Source organism: Catharus ustulatus, chromosome 3, assembly GCF_009819885.2.
Source record: "Catharus ustulatus isolate bCatUst1 chromosome 3, bCatUst1.pri.v2, whole genome shotgun sequence".
Lineage (NCBI taxonomy): Eukaryota > Metazoa > Chordata > Aves > Passeriformes > Turdidae > Catharus > Catharus ustulatus.
In genome coordinates this window covers 8,575,773-8,594,152 of record NC_046223.1, presented here as the reverse complement: position 1 = coordinate 8,594,152, position 18,380 = coordinate 8,575,773, and the positions used below count along the sequence as shown (strand labels likewise).

Genomic DNA, 18,380 nt, shown 5'->3' with positions numbered 1-18,380 from the left:
AGGCTCAAAGCCAGCAAAAAGCACACGCAGGAGTCCCACTGAGAATGGGGTAACTGCAAACATCTTTCCTACATACACAGAGAAGAAAAAAGCTTTTGCATTTAAATCAAGTGTGTATCCAAGAATTATACTTTAAGATATAGGAGGGGAAAAAAACCGAAACAACACCAAACCAAACCCAAATCCCAAGCACAAAATCCACGTTGCTACAGGAAACTTTGTATGGAATATTGAGTAGTTCATTATTGGACTTCATTCTGCCTATTGGTCTAACACATTGATCTTAACTTTATGGAATATCTTTGCCTCTTGCACTTAATTATGCAAACAACAGAGGTGAGACACCAAACTATCTATCAGTTGGAATTACCCATATATTTGGAATCCTGATAAACAGCACGTACCCAAACTGGGAAGAGGGAATGGCTCAGATTCACCTGAGTCCCAGGTGCTCTGTGATTCCCTAGGCTGGGAGGTGTTTTAAGCTAAACCACACACAACACTGTGAAGAGAACACACACTGAGGATGCATGTGAAAATAGATGCAGAAGCACATCCAATCCCAGGTCCAAGAGCACCTCCTAGGAGAAATGAGCTGCCTAGAAAATTTGTTTTAGCTGCTATAAGACAGCAGCTATTTTGTGAATTACAGTAATTTCACGAATACAAGCCGCAGCAAGAAGACTAAAATTTTGGTGGAAACCCGGAAATGCGGCCAATATTCCGGTGCGGCTAATCTATGGACAAAAATGTGATGTCTGCCCTTACCTAGTATCATGCTGGTCCAGTCCCGAGCCAAAACAGTCTGAAATCCATGGTTTCCCGTTGTTCCGACGATGAACCAATCAGAGAACAGCTTATTGCCTGCCTGTGGATGGTGGCGTTACTGAGGGGCGGGGGTTGTTATCGGGGTGAGTTACCTCGGCAGTTCGATAAAAGCGTGTGATATTTCTCTGTACTTTTTAAAGTGTTTTCAGTCTTGTGCGGCTACGGGGCTGGCTGGGCTCGCAGGGAGAGGGCTGGGGGAGCCTCTCTCCCCGCAGGGAGAGGGTTGAAGCGGGCAATCGGCTCGCAGGGAGAGGGCTGGGGGAGCTGCTCAGCCCGCAGGGAGAGGGCTACAACGGCCGCTCCCCCCGCAGTCGCAACGGCTACAACGGGGCCGCTCCCCCCGCGGGCTGCGAGGGCCAGAGCGGCGCTCCCCCCGCGGGCCGCGAGGGCTAAAATGGGGCCGCTAGCCCCCGCGGGGCTGCGAGGGCCAGAGTGGCGCTCGCCCCGCAGGCCGCGAGTGCTAAAACGGGGCCGCTCCCCCCGCGGGCCGCAAGGGCTACAACGGCCGCTCCTGTGCCAGCACGGAGCACGGAGATGTGGCTCCGCTCGGAGCTCAGATGCCTGCCCGCGCGGTTGAGCAGCTGTTTAAAGGCAACGCGGATCCATTGGGAATGCTCGCAAAACGACCACACTATTGTTCCTGTCTTTTTCGGCTTGTAAATAAAGGGTGTGTCTTTTTTCACTTGGAAACAATGTTTCCGAGGTCGGCAGTAAGCCAGTAAGCCCCGGCGATCCCGCGATTGTGTTACTAAATGACGATTTTGTGAAAGTTCGCTGCGAACTAAAGTGCAGCTAATATTCCGGGTGTGGCTTATCTATTAACAAAGGCAACAATGTTGCCAACACACCAGCAGTGCGGCTTATATTCCGTGCGGCTTGTATTCGTGAATTTACTGTAATTTTTTCCATCCATAAATCACTCAACATCTTACCTTGTGCTGTCAAAAAAAAGGAAAGGTAATGTATGGGTCATGACCAATCTGTGTTTCGTTCAACAAAACGTTCTTTATTTCTTGGAAGTATACTGTGATTCACAGCAAGTAGCTGGAGTATGCAATGCTGAGGCCATTACTCATCCAGTGTCTGGAGGAAAAACAGGACATCAACTAACTCCAAAGCTCAGAATTTTCGTTATTGATAGGTTTGTTAAGATTATTGATAGGTTTTGTGGCGGGGAGGAAATCTGACTTTCAGGTTTTGAATTTCTGAGTTATCTTTGGTCTGCTGTAGGTTTGTGAGGAAGACAGAAGTGATGGTTACAAACAAGAATACCTTTCCATAACCAGAAAGACAAAATTAGGTAGCAAGGTAGAAGATAAGAAGTGATTTGGACCCAGAGACAGGGCAGGTGAGCATCCCCCAGGTGAGCACCAGAGGGGAGGGGGGCTTGCAGGCACCAAGCTTGTGCTGGGTGACAGGGGACACCCTGCCCGGAGGGACACCGGGAAGTGACAGGGCTTGTCACAGATCCCGGCCGGTGACAAATCCTGGCCGGTGACCAGTGGGTGACAGAGCCCAGCCGGTGTCAGATCCCGGCCACTGACAGATCCCGGCCACTGACAGATGCCAGCCCCTGACAGATCCCGGCCGGTGATAGATCCCAGCCGGTGTCAGATCCTGCTGGTGACAGATGCCGGCCCGTGTCACACCCGGGAGCGGCTGGCCCGGCCCTCAGTGAGCTCATGGCTCCGCCCCGGTGGCTGCACGGCCTAACGGGGCGGGGAGGAGCAGGAGCAGGAGCGGGATCAGTATCGGGATCAGGCTCAGGAGGGCGGTTCTGGTTCCGGGTCAGTCCCCGCCGGGGAGGCTCTCGGGCGGTGGGCGGGGGCGGCGGCCCCGGCCATGCGGAGCCGGGCCGGGCGGCGGCGGCCGCGCAGGGCCCTGCCTGGGCTGCGGCGGGGCCCCATGAGCCGCCGGGGGTAGGGCGGGGAGCCCCTTCCCCCGCCCGCCGCCATGTACACCTTCGTGGTGCGGGACGAGGGCAGCAGCGTGTACGCCGAGGTGAGCCGGCTGCTGCTGGCCAGCGGGCAGTGGCGGCGCCTCCGCAGGGACAATCCCCGCTTCAACCTGATGCTGGGCGAGAGGAACCGGCTCCCCTTCGGCAGGCTGGGTAAGGCTCCTCCCCGCCGGCAGCAGGGCCCGGCCGCTCCCTGGTCCCTTCCCCTCCCCGGTGTCTCCCGCCTCAGGGCAGCGTCCCCGCGGGTGGCCGCAGCCTCCCGGCACCGCTGCGGGCACGGGCGGGGCCCCGGCAGAGCCCCCGCGGTTCGTGAGGCGGTGCCCGCCGGCCCCGCTCCCCTCCCTGGCCCCGTCCCCGGGGCTCGGCGGCCGCCCCGAACAAAGCTCGGGCACCGCGGGGTGTCCGTGCAGTCGCCACCCGGCCCCCGGCAGGGCTCTCTGCAGGCCCTGCTGAGGCCAGCCAGGACTCGCAGGATCCCCTTCCCGAGCTCCCGGAGAGCGATTTCAGCGGTGCTCCCCGCAGACACCCCCGCGCAGCTCGAGTCCTGTGCTGTGGTGGAGCGGTGGGAAGGGCGGGGAGGACACGACACGAGGGTCACCCGGAGACCACCCTGTCACATGTGGCAGGCCTCAGGGTCCCGGCCCCTCCTCTGCTCCCCTCTGCCTGCAGCAGTGCCCTGGGCTCTCTGCACCGCTGTGGGGTCCCGGTGCTGCCCGGGCTGGGCAGGGACGCTGCGGTGCTGAGCTATGCCTTATGGGGGTGTTTCTGCTGTTTGGCACGGGAGGCAGAACAGGTGTAAGCCAGGCACGTTCAAAGCTTCACTCTGGAGCTGCGGCTGGTGGGGATGTGCTTCTGCAGAGCTTGCTGAGGGTGACGGCACTGGTCCCTGCCTGGAGCGGAGTGTGGGTGATTAATTCCAGAGGCCCTGTGTGTGTAGGGCCCCCTACACCCCCTGTCCCACTGCTGCCTGACCCCCGCTGCCACCCTGCCAACATGCAGGGCTCTGGGAGCTGCCCTGAGCAGTCTTGTGCCCTGCCTGCCATGCATGCTGCTGTCCCATGGCACAGCCACCCTGGCCCTCTGCCCTGCTGGATGGTGCAGAGCCCAGGAGCAGGGAGGGAGAGTGCCCACAAGCAGAGAGAGCCAAGCCAGGCACTGGCAGTGTTGCAGGGCGTGGCAGGGAGCAGGGATGCACTGTCATCTTGGCCCTGGTTTCTTTCTTTCTGGGGTCATTTTGCAGCACTAATTCTGGCTGCAGGAACATCAGAACAGGCAGAGCCCCCTCACTCCAGCAACTCTGGTGCAGGATGGCTTTGCAGCCTCTTTCTTGCAGCAGAGACCCATGCCTGACTGCTCTTTCCAATTTGCAAGTCACCAGCTCCAGCACCTCTCCCTTGTCTCCTCCACATTTGTGAGTGGAAAGTCCCCATCACATGGCAATGCCATCTGGTCACCTCCTGGTGTCAGGGTGTCTGCAGCTGGCAGGGAGCACCAGGAGAGGCACAGGCAGTGAGGATGTGAGGATGCTCACACATGCTGGCAGTAGGCAGACCTGTGCTTTAGCTTGTGCAGTGTGGAGGACCCGTGGGCATCAGGCCTCATTGCAGAATGAGTGCAGCTTTTTGATGAGAGTGGGCATGCACAGCACATCCAGCTATGGTGGGCTTGTGGCCATCTCTAACTAACCCCTCTCCATCCTCCAAAAGTGTCCTGGGGTGATGGAAGGGCTTCCCTGAGCCCATCAGCGTATGTTGCCATGGGATGCCCAAAAACTCAAACCATTTCTCACAGCCAAGACATGTCTATAATCCATGGAGAAGGGGCCCTGCTTTGGCACTGCCTTCTTTAAACCATCCTCCTATAGCAGGAACTGGTTGCCTGAAATCAGTAGAGTCAGACCAAAAATAACATGGTTATTTTGGTGCATTTTCCAAAAAGCTCTGTCTTCTCTGGTTCCTCTTCCTGAGCAACTGTTGCATCAAAGCTGGCTTGGTTTCCCTAAGGGCTCTACTCAGTGGAAGCAGGCATTAATTCTGGGAGCTGTAGGGATTTGCATTACTCAGGGCCTAAGCTGGATCATGGAGAGCAGTGAGGACTCTCAGCATGCACCACTGCTTCTGCCTAGCTGCAAGGACCTCTGCAGCTCTCTCTGATAACCTAATTCCTGGGGGATTGTGCCCTTAAGCTGTCTCCACATCTCGCAGGAAAGCATTTATGTTGAGAGGATGGAAAGGGGGAAGAGGCTGCAGAGGCCTTGTGTGGCAGGGGATGCTGGGCTCTATGCCCTGCTGGGCAGGAGAGGATTGCCACTTTGGTCACTGCCTTGGCAGCTTTTTAATCCCACTGGAAACAAGAAAATTGGAGGGGTTTTATTATTTTTGGTAAAAAAACCTGGCTGCACATTGAAGTGCTTGAAGTTAAAGATCTTTCCTGCAGCAGGGTTTTCAGCTGTCTTGTATTTAAAGATTTGTGAATAAAAGTGACCCAGGTCGGAGAAATTACTTTCAGGCTGAAAATAGATACTCACTCTCTGTGAACTTCCAGCTGCCTGGTGTTTAAGGTAATGTTTGCTCCAGGCCTTTTTTCCCAGGCAAACACCAAGGAGGGTAAATGAAACTCTGAATCCTTTTTCAGGGTTCTAGTCCCTCCCAGAGAGCTTCCAGCTGAGCACAAGTGTTTCTGTAGTGTGAAAAGGTGAAGGCAAGCAGGCTGTGATGTGGAGTCTGGCATTGGTAAGGAGGTACCCATCTGTTTAGCACTCTGTCACTGCTGAGGCCACAGCTGGATCCTGGGGCTAGTTTGGGACTTTCCAGTGCAAGAAAGGCTTAAACATCCTGGAGTTATTATAGAAGGGACCACCACTGTAGTCAAGGGGACCCAGGTTGGTGGCCAAGGACTTACAGAAGTAGGTATCTATCTTTAGAGATACTCAGACTTTGAACAAGAGGTTGGAGCAGAGACTCCCAGAGGTTCCTTCTCACCCCAGGTATCCAACGGGTCTGGTTGCAAAGTGCTGCAAAGAAGCAAGGCTCCAAATCTTTCAAATGTTTCCCAGTGTTTGGTGGTATCAGGCCCAAGAGGGAATCACACTGTACAAGACCAAGAAAAAAGACCCTTTGCTAAGCTGTGATCTTGGTGTCATGGTGTCCCTGCATCCTCCACCTGTATTTAAAAGTAACTGAAATCTTGATTCTTAAAAGCTTGCACCAGCAGATGGAGAACACTTTTAAGTAGTGCTGCCAGTGTGAATTAGGAAAAAAATCTTTTCCTTTGCAAAATGGATGTGTCAGATTAAAAACAAGTGGGTAACTGAATGGATATTTTGTAACCGAATGAAAGAAACCACAGTAACCAATACCGGTTTACAACCTGTTTCTGTAATAGAGGGCAAGGAAACAGCCTCTTTTTTTTTTTTTTTTTTTTTTTTTTTTTTTTTTTTTTTCTTTTCTTTTTTTTTTTTCTCCTCTACTGCACAGGTCGTTTGCACCAAGCAGTTTTGCCTTTATTCATTGAGGAGTTTGTCTGACCTCTGTTTCCCCTTCTTAGGCCATGAACCTGGACTTGTGCAGCTGGTGAATTACTACAGGGGAGCAGACAAGCTGTGCCGCAAAGCATCTCTGGTGAAGTAAGCAATTCACTGAAGTGTCAGATGGGCTTGGCAGAAGCTTCTCTTCTAGCCCTTGTTGAGTGCTGAACCTGTTTGGAGGGTATTTCACAGAACAGCTGCCCTGGGAGTGCCTTAGCATGTGCTGTCTTCAGATTCCTGGGCTGGTCTCTGGAGCTGTTTGTGTGCACAAAGGCCCCTCTGTAACCTCGGGGGAAATGCCATTTCCACTGAGTTGTATCTACTTGAAACCATAGAGTGTATTGAATCAGATTAGAGCCACATCAAAAGGAAAAAGAAACTCAAATATATCTGCTCTTTTTCCTTGTAGACATTTAATTAAAACCTTCTCCTTTTATTCTCTGTTTCATACAGAGAAGAGACACTAATGTGCCTTTAGCTAATCAGATTTGCTGGTCAAACAAATGCTTGGAGACATCTCCAGGAAGAGCTCTGGGAGTTATTTCTGCATGACCTGCCATGCCAAGGTCTCCTGGGGAAATGTGGATGAACTTTCATTGTAGATAACCCTCGTCCCTGTGCAATCTCTGCTCCCATTAGAGTATCTTTATGTCAGAGCTCTTGGTCTCCTTCAGCAATTTGATTGCCCATTACAGTCTGTGCTGCCTCTCACTGATGCAGTTCTGCAGACTGCTTGTGCTGATCCAAGACCTCTCCTTCCTCTGCAAAGAGCCTCTTCCCAGTTACTTTCCTGGCAGTGGTGATGGTGTTTGTCAGAAAGTGGCAGAGTATCTTTAAACAAGCATTTACCTCCCTCCTCAGATAGATTTCTCTCTAGCCTATTACCTAGAGTGCTAAAAGCACTTGCACACCTGTTTTTATATCCTTCAGTTTGGCTGACCTTTTTAACTGTAGGATCAACCATGCATCAAGCTACTTAGGAGCCCACAGGACAACAAATGACACTCCAGGACTCCCAAGGTGCCACTGACTCACTGCCATCTCAACAGAGAGGCACAAATGCACAGAGTCAGTACCTCATGTACTCTACTGTTGGCCTTAAGCAAAGCACAGGCATTTGGAGAGGTAGGCAGCTCCCTTGACTTTGAAAGAAAACAGGCCTGAGCTCTGCTAACAGGAATTTGCTGCTGTCTCCAGACATTACTGGTAGGAGAGATGTGCCAGAGGGATGCCAGACACCTTGGGATGTGAAACATGTAAGTGTGCCCTTGCTTTCTGTGGATTCCCAATGGTCTTCATACACAGCTGGGACACCTGGTCTGATCTCAGTGGGGATGGGATCAAGGGCTAAGCACAGAAAGCATTACTGCTCTGGCCTCCCTTTTTTCATTTGTGATCACAGCATCCTTCCTGCCCTGAGCTGTGTCAGCAAAAATACCTCCCCAGTTCCCTTGTGCAGAGATGATGCAGGGAATGCACCACAAGACTTAATTACATGGGAACTTCTCAGCTGTTAGTTTCATGATACCCATGCTGTCAGTAAAATGTTAAATGAAAGCATGCAGGTTCTGGTTCAAAGAGCAGTGCTTTGCTGTTGGCTGGGGTTGCTATGGTATCTTTAGGAAAACTCTAATTTCAAGGGTCTAAGGAACAGACTATCTGTAAGCTGACATTCATCATCAAGTAAAAAAGCCCAGTTACTGATAATTTTTCCTTATTAAATTATCTCCATGGAGAAGGGGACTCTCCAGAGATTAACAGCCTGTCTCTCTTCACCCAGGCTAATCAAGACAAGCCCTGAGCTAGCAGAGTCCTGCACGTGGTTCCCTGAGTCCTATGTGATTTACCCAACAAACCTGAAGACCCCCGTGGCTCCAGCACAGAATGGACTCCAGCATCTCATAAACAACTCGAGGACAGATGAGCGGGAAGTGTTCCTGGCAGCTTACAACCGGCGGCGGGAGGGCAAAGAAGGCAACGTGTGGATCGCCAAGTCCTCAGCTGGTGCCAAAGGTTCATTCTCCAGCTCTTTTTCATTATTCCTCACTCTTGATGTGATCTGTAGAGTCACAGGGTTTGGCTGAGCCGAGCTGATATGTGGTCTGTCCATGAAGGGCTTCACTCACCATGCCAGTCAAGGAATGTGGTGTGCACGTGGTACCCAGGGCATGCACAGCAGTGAAGGAGCCTCCACTTCTCTACACATGCACCTTAAAATGAGGGAAAGTGCTGCATGGGGAAGGCAGCAGGGACCAGCAATTGAGGAGAATATGGAGAGCAGGTTAGAGGGAACAGAACAGGATACAGGGAGGCGGTCAGCAGGCAGGACAGCAACCTTCAAGGGCAAGGAGCCCAACTCCCCATGCTGCCCCTTAATTTACCTTTTTCTGGGTGGAATCCTACTTGTCTTTCAACCAAACTCGGATACCTGGCACCAGTGGCCTGCCCATGGTCACACTGAGAAACTGGCTGAACAGTCACAAGTTCAGTGCATCACGATTGCACCCAAACCTCAGGGGAGGGTAGCAGAGCAAAGACAAGCAATGCAGTGTCTGCCTGTCCATTTAATCTGAACAGGACAATAGATACTCAAGTGATAATGTGTCCTGCCTTCTTCCAGGGTCATTCCATCACTCTGCAGAAACAGGGAGCTGTGAGATAGCTGGACACAGCTGTAAATGCAGTGCTTTGATAACTGTGTGCTCTCTGTCATGTTATGGTGTTATCATGGGCATAGTATTAGGATGGCTGTGTTTAAAAACTTACCTTGCCGTGTGTGCAGCAGAGCCCAGCCTGAGTAAGGTCTTTTCAGAGAGAACAAACCCACATGTATTACTCATATTTGCAGAGTTAATTTGGATGCAGCCTTACAAAAAGAGAATATGAAAGCCAGAGCTGGCTGCAGGGAGGCTTCATGATACAACTGTCCTTCACACTGGCTTCCCTCTCTGTTCTGCTCTCTTGGCTGTGTCACCAAGAAGCATTGGAAGAATATCCTTATTTTCATCAGGAACAAAGGGGAGACAAGTCCTTTTGTTAGGTCAGAATGTGTTTCTTTGTGGTAAACTGGCAAAAAAAATCCATCTGGGCATTTGAAAATGCAGTTGCTGTGGTTTACTGCAGGCTGAGCAGGTTCAGACTCTTGAGATACTTCATGCAAGTATGATCACGTCTTTTCTGCACTAAAGCAGAGTAGCCTTTTGTATTCATCACTGTGCTGCCACAAATTAAAGTGGAAAGCAGAGTCTCATAGTAATCTTCTAGAGGGAAGTTTTATAGGTGTGGGGATTACTTCTGATAAAGAAGAAAATTTATTCATGCTAATTACCAAGAAAGATACAGTTCAGGCACAGCCCCTGTCTTGGGACAGGTCTAACAGAAGCTTGGTCATCCATCAGTAACAGGAAAATTCAAGGTTTAGGATGCCCTGACTCAAGCATTTTAAGGGTTTGTGACTGTGGCTGGAGATTTTGGTGTTTGAGAGCAGGGATAGCTGCCCCATATAATCTGCTTTGCTGTCTCACTGGGTTGCTGCCTGGGTGCCAGTTAAACTGCCCCTCCCCTTGGTTTGCCATCTGTCCAGTGTGGAACGAGTGCCTGCTGATCTCCCCACTGCAGCAGCTTTGCTGGCTTAGGGATGTTGTTTCCCTCCTTCCCCCAGTGCACAGCCTGAAGTTGTGCCAGGGCAGGGTTCTGCCTTGCTCTGCTGTGATCAGGAGACTAAAAAATCTTGCCCCTGCATAAAGCATGGGTGAGAAAGATACTTTGATGAGAGACTTCCTTTCAGTGGAGGGTGCTGGGATGAATGGGAGGTCGGTAGGGCTGGAAAGCTGAGCAGAGGATGGAGCAGTGGGAATGCCTGCAGGTGTATGCTGACAGAAATCACAGCTAGGAGCATTTTTCATTGGATGATCCTGTCAAATCCTGCCTCTGCTCCAGATCTCTATTACCCCTTTGATGCACCCTTGAAGAGTGGGGTTTTTTGCACAGTATTTCCTCAGAAACGCTCAGCACAAAATTAAGACCAAGTCATCAGGTTTAGTCCAGAAAGTTAACTAATGCCTCAGGAACAAGCATAGCGCCAGGGGAGTGTTTGATAACTTTACCTGATCTGGCTTATCCCTCATGGCACCATGCCACTCCCTTATGAAATCCCAGAAGGAAAATGGTCTCCAGTGCTCTGCAACAGAGGTTTCCTATTTGGACTCTTGCAAGAAATGAACAGTGACAGCTTCAGCCCAAATGTGGGAGTGTTTAAATGGCACAGTTCATTTTTTTAATGAAGAGCTTCCACAGTAGGAACACTGAGTACATGGATGAACAATTCAAAATAGTGCTTTTCCTTATTGAGCAATTATTTTAATAATAACTTAAGTGAACTCAGTGAGCAGGGCAGCACTGCACAAGTGTGCATGTGTGACTGCCTCTGGCAGCCAGAGAAGCTAGACAGGGAAAGAAAGTCTTGAGTGTGAGATAAATAAACCACAAACCTCTCTCCCCAAATAAAAAAGAAAGGCCAAAATCTTTTCAGAAAATGTGCAAAACCCCCTGTTCTCTCTAAACTGCTGAAAACCAAAACAAAACCAAATTTGTCAAGTGCCAAATACAAGCACCACCACACCCTCCTGCTCTTGCCAAGCGTAGACAGGAAACAAAAACAAAGAATAAAAGAAAACAAAATGCCCCCAAGCCAAGCAGCTGCCTCCCTGCTTGCCCAGGTCCCTGTCTGCATCTCTCATACCTCAATAGCCACCCTTCCACAGATGTGCCTTGGGGAGGCCATGCTGTGTCAGATTCCCTTAGTTCCCATTTGCATTAGCCCTCGTTTCTGGGAAGCCAGAGGCCCGTGGCAGGGCAAGAAAGAGATCCCTCCAGAGATTCATTCCCCTGGAGTGACTGTGACATTGCTTGGGCACTGCCTGACCCTGGGGCCATCGGTTCTTGCATGTTGCTTTTTGGGCTAATGAGCCATGGTCCACTTGGAGCCAAAAGGTAGAAGGATCCTCTACTTAATTTGGTCTTGTACTTTCTATGCCAGGGGAAGGGATCCTGATTTCTTCAGAGGCTGCAGAGCTCCTGGACTTCATTGATGAGCAGGGACAAGTGCACGTGATTCAGAAATACCTGGAGAATCCTCTACTTTTAGAGCCAGGGCACCGCAAGTTTGACATCAGGTAACCTTTTCTGCCTTTGTAATACCAGTTTTCTTTTTCATGCTGTTTCTTTCTGAGCCACTGAGACTAGAGCTTGTTCTCCTGTCCCCCAGGAGCTGGGTTCTCGTGGATCATCAATATAATATCTACCTCTACAGAGAGGGTGTCCTGCGGACCTCTTCCGAACCATATAACAGTGCTAATTTCCAGGACAAAACCTGCCACTTGACCAATCACTGCATTCAGAAGGAATATTCCAAAAACTACGGGCGGTATGAGGAAGGGAATGAAATGTTCTTCGAGGAGTTCAACCAGTATCTGATGGATGCCCTGAACACAACGCTTGAGAATAGCATCTTACTGCAAATCAAACACATAATAAGGTAGCCAGCTGCCTGCTGCTGAGGAGAGCATAACCCTTCAGGGACAGGGAGTGTGTATGGACACAGCTGGGGAAGCAGACAGAGCAAGAAGGGAAGGGATTCAATTACGTAAATTTAAGTTAAGGCCATAAATACCCTTATGTCTCTGCTCAATGAAAAGGCACCTCCATGGGGGCTGTTGATTCAATGGTAAGTGGCCATGTCTCTGCCTTTTGCCAGCTGTGGCTGGAGAAGGATAGAGTGAAAAGGGAAGAGAGCAGCTGAAATGACAGAGCTGGAAGAGGCTGAGATTAAAAAAGGCATAAAGGTGATAGAGGAGAAGTGAAGCTGGACTCAAGTGTGCAGACTCTGGATGCTTCCCCCACCAGCACATGGCTTTCTCCTCGACCATCTTAGTCCATGAGAGAGAGCCAGTTCCTTCCTGGACATAGAAAGTGCCTGGAGAGAGATCTCAGTGCTGCAGAGAATCCAGAGCAGTCCTTCATGAAGGAATTTGCTTTGCCAGTACCCCATTGCTGTTAATTGCACTAAAAAGATGTGGCATAATCTTTGAAGGACTTGAAGGCAAATGAGCATCCAGTGGCAGTTTCCTGGGGACCTGCTGCAGCCCTGTGTGGCATTGCATATCATGTTTTTCAGCTTGCCTGACCCAGGGTGAGGGAGGATGCTGTTCTCCAGCTCTTTGTCAGTTAACTCAGAGGTGTCCCTACATGGATTTTCATGGTCACAGGATCTCACTTGCAGGTACCTGGTTACCATGGCACGTGTTGGACATAACTTGTAATTTGGGGCAGTTTCAGGGCAACCCCTCTCATTTAACTGTGTAAGGCACGTGTCCACAGAAGCCTTAACCCTGAGTTTCTGTTTTTCCCTTCACAGAAGCTGCCTTATGTGTATAGAGCCTGCAATCAGCACAAAGCATCTTCACTACCAGAGCTTCCAGCTCTTTGGCTTTGACTTCATGGTGGATGAGGAGCTGAAGGTCTGGCTAATAGAAGTCAATGGGGCCCCAGCATGTGCCCAGTGAGTAAATCAGTTTGTCATACCCTTGTGATGCCACCATTCACATGCCTCACCCAAAACATGGCTTACGTCCCAGCTCCAAGTGAAAAAGGTGAAAGGATGTGAATGTCAAGGGAGTTTTTCAGGCTAACACTGGTTACTGCTTGAAGTGCCAGTCAGTTTGGGTTCATTACTCTTGTCTCTGTGTTTTGTATCCCCCCAGCTTCTTGCCCGTGTGAGGTGAGGCACTAACTTGAGGTTTTGGAAAAATGGGTTTGAATATAACTTGGGTCATTTTTATTACTCTTGAGTCAAAGTTATGTTTGCAGATTTAACACTTTGGGAGTCAAATTGTTTCTCAGTCTCTCTTGTGCAGCCACTGGCCGCTGCTCTTTATATGAGCACATGTTAAATGAGTAGCATTAAGGGCAGCAGCTGGAAGTGAGTAAATTTGTAGGCAGCAGGACCCCAGAGCACACTGTCGATGCTGCAGATGTTACCAAATCTCTGAAAACCAGAATAAAGACTCCTTAACAAATGAGTGTTAAGAAGGGCATCGTTTATTCAGGTCACATGGGGGATAACTCCTGACTTTATGTGCCCATGTGATTTTACAGTCACTATGTGCATGTTACAATTTGCCCACTACCAGAAAACCCTCCCCAGGTTCCCAGATTAAGTCCTTGTTTTGGCTGTGCCTGCATTCCTGAGCCAGATGTGTTCTTACCTTCCAGCCATCCTTGCTGGGAAAGCAGATTTTGCATGCCTTGTTTCTCTGCTAAGAGTTCACAGGCATAGTAAAAATTGAATTAACCCTTTTGGTATCACAGAGATTGGATTATAGCTTCTTCCAGCAGCCCCAGGGAGGCTGGAACAGCCAAACAGCCCTGGCCATGAACAGCTCTGTGTAGGCACAGCAGGAGGTGCTGTATTACGTGACTGAGACAGCTGCAGGAGACCAGAAATTTTTGCTAAGAGAGCATCTGTATCATATTAAAAAACAAACAGCAGAACAGGGTGTACATCACTGCATTACAACTTGATCAGATTAGATGTTGATTAAATTAGGTTAGATCATCACTAACAGTGGACAAAAAATGTAGGTCAAACCTACCAGACAGTCTGTTCAGCAGCTTTTCCAGGGCTAGAGCTCGGGGAACTTTCTGTGTCCAAGATGCCCTGTTCACAGTGTGCATCATGGTGCAATTACTGTCTTGCACCTCCTTGTCTTGTTGTATGGGTAAAATTTGGGTGTTGCTGGGTGGATTTGGATTGCAGCAGTGCCCTGTTTGTTTTGTGCCTCTTGGAAGAGCAAGGGCTTTGTTGGGCACTTGGAAGATTGAAAGCAGCTGAGGTAGGTTTTGGCTATTTGTGATTTTTCCTGTTCAGGGTTGTTTTTATTTATAGCACTCCTATCGCACAGCTCTCATCTAAAGAGGAAAAAAAATTGGCTGCTGTAAGCAATAACGTTCCCAGGAGCTGAAAGAACATCTTACAGTCACATAGCCCCAGTGGCCTCAAATAAAATACATGAAATAAAAGACTGGAAAAAGCTTTGGTATGAAATAGGCCCCGGATGCCAGCACATTCCAGGAGGTTACATATGCATTTCCTCCAGCAGAAAATGAGGCTGTTGTTAACTCATCTCAAACACCTTGTCTCTCTTCTCCCTAATCCTGCTGTGCATGAGCTGTGCCGTGTGAAACACATCCCACAGGTCTGAGGTCCTGTGAAGCCCCTGTGCCTGGTCACAAGCTGATGTGTGCAGCTGCACCCCAGCAGAGCTTTTCATTAAACCAGGAATGCATCAGTGCAGCCCCTCTGGATCACATTCCTGTATGAACAGGGTCTGGTGCAATAAATCCCAACTCCCTGAGTTGAAAGGCTGGTAAAGGGAGCCCTGAGATGTTTTCTGCCCCTTTGCATTTTATGGAGACTCAAGACTAAAGGGACCAAAGGTCCAGAGCCTCTGCTCAGAAGCCTGACCTGACTGTAAACATAGATACTGGGGTTTGTGTTCCTTTGTGAAAGGGAGTGATACTGGCAATTACCACCATGGAAAAAGAAGATATTTGTTGGTGTGAACAGGGAGGAGGTAGAAGAGATACTGCTCTCCTCCTGTTTGCCACCCTGAAACTCCTTGTAATGGGAATAGGATCTTGTAGATCTTACTGGGAAAACACATTTCTACATAAAAATTAGGGTCTGCTGGTTTGTTCTGCCTGGGTATCTGATTCTCTCTCATCTCTTAGGAAGCTATATGCAGAGCTCTGCCAAGGAATTGTGGATGTAGCCATCTCCAGCGTTTTCCCCCTCAACGACACTGGGCAGAAGATGAACCAGTCATCATCGATCTTCATCAAGCTGTGATGACAACACAACTGCCACTGCTGTGAACAGGGAGAGACTGCACCCCTCGGGTCAGCACAGTTCGGTGGCTTATCTCAGTAACATGCCAAAAAGTCATAGAGACAGGCTTCATATTTTCTGGGAGACCACAGGGAAAAACAACAAAACAGGCATCCTCACAGAGCTGTGATGAGCCAGAGCTGCTCAGATAACTCTGCCTGCATTCACCAAAATCCACTTTAGAAACAGCTCCTGTGACTTTGATACCTGAAACAAATCTGTCTGGGAGTATAGCAAAACAACCTTAAAATGAAACCCCAGCAGGAATACTGTAATGCTGTATTAGCTCCTCCTTTTCTATAGAGATAACACTGGGGTTTTTTTTAAGGGAATTGAGTGAAGAGAACGATGGAGTTGTCCTCCTCCCGCTGTGTTTATTCTTTCCTCACCTACTGCATCATTAGTGCCTTAGCTCAGCTCCAAATAGGTGACTCCTTTCCTTTGTTCCTGCTCTGTTACATAGAAAGGTGCAAGCTCTCCTGGAGCCTAAAACCAGGAACACCGAGAAGTCAGTTTCCTTGGGTCATTTTCCAAGCTGGTTGGCTGAACACCCAGGCAATAGCTGGCAAAAGGGTGCTGAACTGCAGGCGGTGAATTAACCCAAGCAAGGAAAGCGATTTTCTTTATTTATAGCTATCCCTTTTTCTATTGAGATTTGAATCAGTGTCTGTCCCAGTCTGAGGCAGTTGGATTCTGCTTAAAAGGGGTAGAGAGACTCCCTTGGAGCTCACTGGCAGGCTGTAGGATTTCTAGCATCACTTCTGTGCTGAGTGTTTCAGGTAGCAGAAACCCGATCCCAGTTTCTTCTGAGGCATTGCAGTGAATTTAGGCTCTTCTCTCGTATTTCACCTTCATGATTTACTTGAGGCTTGAACCTAAAATCTTTCTACCCAAATTCCATTTGATCCAGCCGATTTTATTCTCCTGGAATCTTCTTCCCTGAAAACAGTCCACAATTAGATTTTAGCTAGGGGGAAACTGGGTGAGATTTTGTATACCAGGAGAGAGATTCGTTTTTGCCACACATCTGGGAAATCAGGTGCTTTGGGGGAAAGGAGAGGTTAAATTCCTTGAGGTCTCTGGAATTTCAGAGCTAACATCTGCTTCAAGTGTAACCTAAATCCTGTCATATTTCCCACCTTGTGAAGTGTACCTGAATTTGCAGTGTGAGCCCAGCACATCCCTCTGGCAAGGGAGAGATAGTCATGGAAAGAAACTGGTTCCTGTTCCCAAACAAATAAGAAGACATTGTGGAGATTACAAACTGCCTGTGTGTAATGGGAAGAGGATCAAGCAATGGAATTTCTACCTTCCTCAGAAGAACGCAGCATTTTGGTGTGCTCATCTCTGCTTGTGATGGAGATTTCAGAGTTCTTCATGCAGCAGCCAATCCTGATGGGAAGAGGCTGGGTGATAAGCAGGGAGAAGGGTGTGGGGGAAGGATTGGCTGGGTTTTCTAACCTTAGGGTCGCACAGAGGTGTCAGAATTTCACTGCAGTCCAGATGAAGTGTAATGGTAACTCACCACAGTAAAACATAGGCTGTTAAGGACTGTTACTCAACTTGTTCATTACATCTCCGTTGACATTTCCATGTCAGCTCAGCTGAGCTTAAAAACTGTCCATTTTTTTGCCCAGCAGTGGGAAGACCTCACAGCAATTCCTCTCATCCAGGATGTGCCTGAGGCAACAGCTGAGCTCTCATAAACTCTAGGGCAGACAAGAACAGAAAATTTTCCCAAAACAACGAACCAAGAAATGCTCATTTTCTGGGGTGCTAGACCCATCCTTCTCCTCAGAAGGGAAATTCAGATAATGCTTGGTGATAGAGCCACAACTACAGACGATGCAGCTATTCCTACCCTGCCTTTCCAGCTGGGCTTGGGGGAGGTAGTGTTTCAGGGACACTTGAATCCTCTCTTTGCTGAATTTTTCAGGAATAAGCAACACCTTCTAGAGGAAAACGTGTATTTTCCACCTTCTCTCAAAGTGCCCCCCGAAGTAAAGCACAGAAGGTAAATGATAAAGGACAGAGAGCACAGTGCCTAAAGTTTTGCCCAAAATACTAGCTACGAGGTGGAGTAGAGAATGTGTATGGCTGAGGCCTGGGCTTTTTAGCCATGGGTGCACCTTGCAAGTGATGCTCACAAGCCCCTGTGAGACTTTCATTTGTTTCTTTTTTTTAGGAATATACAACAATAAATGTTTTCTAGTTTATTTCAGCTAAAAGGTCAATAGAAAAGGTCTTACTCTCTTTCCTGAGCTTTCACCCAGGATACTGCTGGGTTTCCAGAAGACACCTACCATATTGCAGAATGTCTCTAGTCTTAGTTGTATCCCTTCACATCATCCATGAAGAATTTCTGGCCCAGGTGTTCTGGCTGTGTTGTCCAGCAGGGTCTGGTCCCACTGAACTCTGGGTTTCAGGTAACTCCCATGTGGCTTGTTCCATATGAGTTGGTCATGTTGTGCTTCTGCTGAAATCTGGTGGCTGCCCACAGTCCATGGAGAATGCCGGAGAAGTCCAAGAAGGGCTCAAACGCTGATTTCATCCGGGTGACTGTGACCAGTGCCCCTCAGGACTACTTGCATGTCCCTGCTCCCAGCATTTCTTGTTCTCCACACACAGCAACGCTGTGCTGTTCATAATCATGCTCCATGACAGTGTCTGCTGTGGCAGCCCTTGGGAAACCCTGGTGCTGAGAGGATGTGGGGTACACCTCAGGCTCAGGATCGTGTGCCCAGCTGCTCTCCCGCCAGCATGTGCATGTGGGGCTGGCGAATGCCTGAGCTCCCGGCTCTCCGGTGAGCTCACATCTATCCACATCTCTCCTAATCCATCATTAAAACATGCAAACCCCACAGCCTGTGGTGTTTCCTTGGGGCAGCGGCTCCCTGGGCTGTCAAGTCCCCAGGACCCCGGGAACTGGCCTCACTCCCTGGGCTGTCCCGGTAGCGGTGGGAGCTGGGGAATAGCGGGCTTGTTCGTGATTCCGGCGTGCGGAAGGGGAAGGGAGTGCTGGGGAAGCGTGGATGTGCAGGCTCGCGTTCCTGGAGCGCACGTGGCTGGGCGGGGAGAGAGACACGGATGCACTGGGCGACCGGGAAGTGAGAGTGCGCGTC

General features: G+C 49.5%; 1 protein-coding gene across 1 annotated transcript; it reads left to right on the top strand.

The window, feature by feature from the left end:
* The first annotated feature begins 2,539 nt into the window (after window positions 1-2,539).
* On the top strand, window positions 2,540-18,119 carry TTL (tubulin tyrosine ligase). Its single transcript, XM_033055688.2, has 7 exons — window positions 2,540-2,938; window positions 6,332-6,410; window positions 8,092-8,324; window positions 11,350-11,485; window positions 11,578-11,847; window positions 12,727-12,870; window positions 15,102-18,119. Exons 1-7 carry the CDS (start codon window positions 2,782-2,784, stop codon window positions 15,217-15,219), a joined length of 1,137 nt encoding a protein of 378 aa, XP_032911579.1. The 5' UTR covers window positions 2,540-2,781; the 3' UTR covers window positions 15,220-18,119.
* Window positions 18,120-18,380: the final 261 nt, after the last annotated feature.

Bases quoted from the DNA above. Each gene is read 5' to 3' on its own strand.
- TTL (XM_033055688.2), top strand. From the start codon at position 2,782: ATGTACACCTTCGTGGTGCGGGACGAGGGCAGCAGCGTGTACGCCGAG. The intron at 8,325-11,349 runs GTTCATTCTCCA...TTTCTATGCCAG, and splicing joins GTCCTCAGCTGGTGCCAAAG to GGGAAGGGATCCTGATTTCT. The intron at 11,848-12,726 runs GTAGCCAGCTGC...TTCCCTTCACAG, and splicing joins CAAATCAAACACATAATAAG to AAGCTGCCTTATGTGTATAG.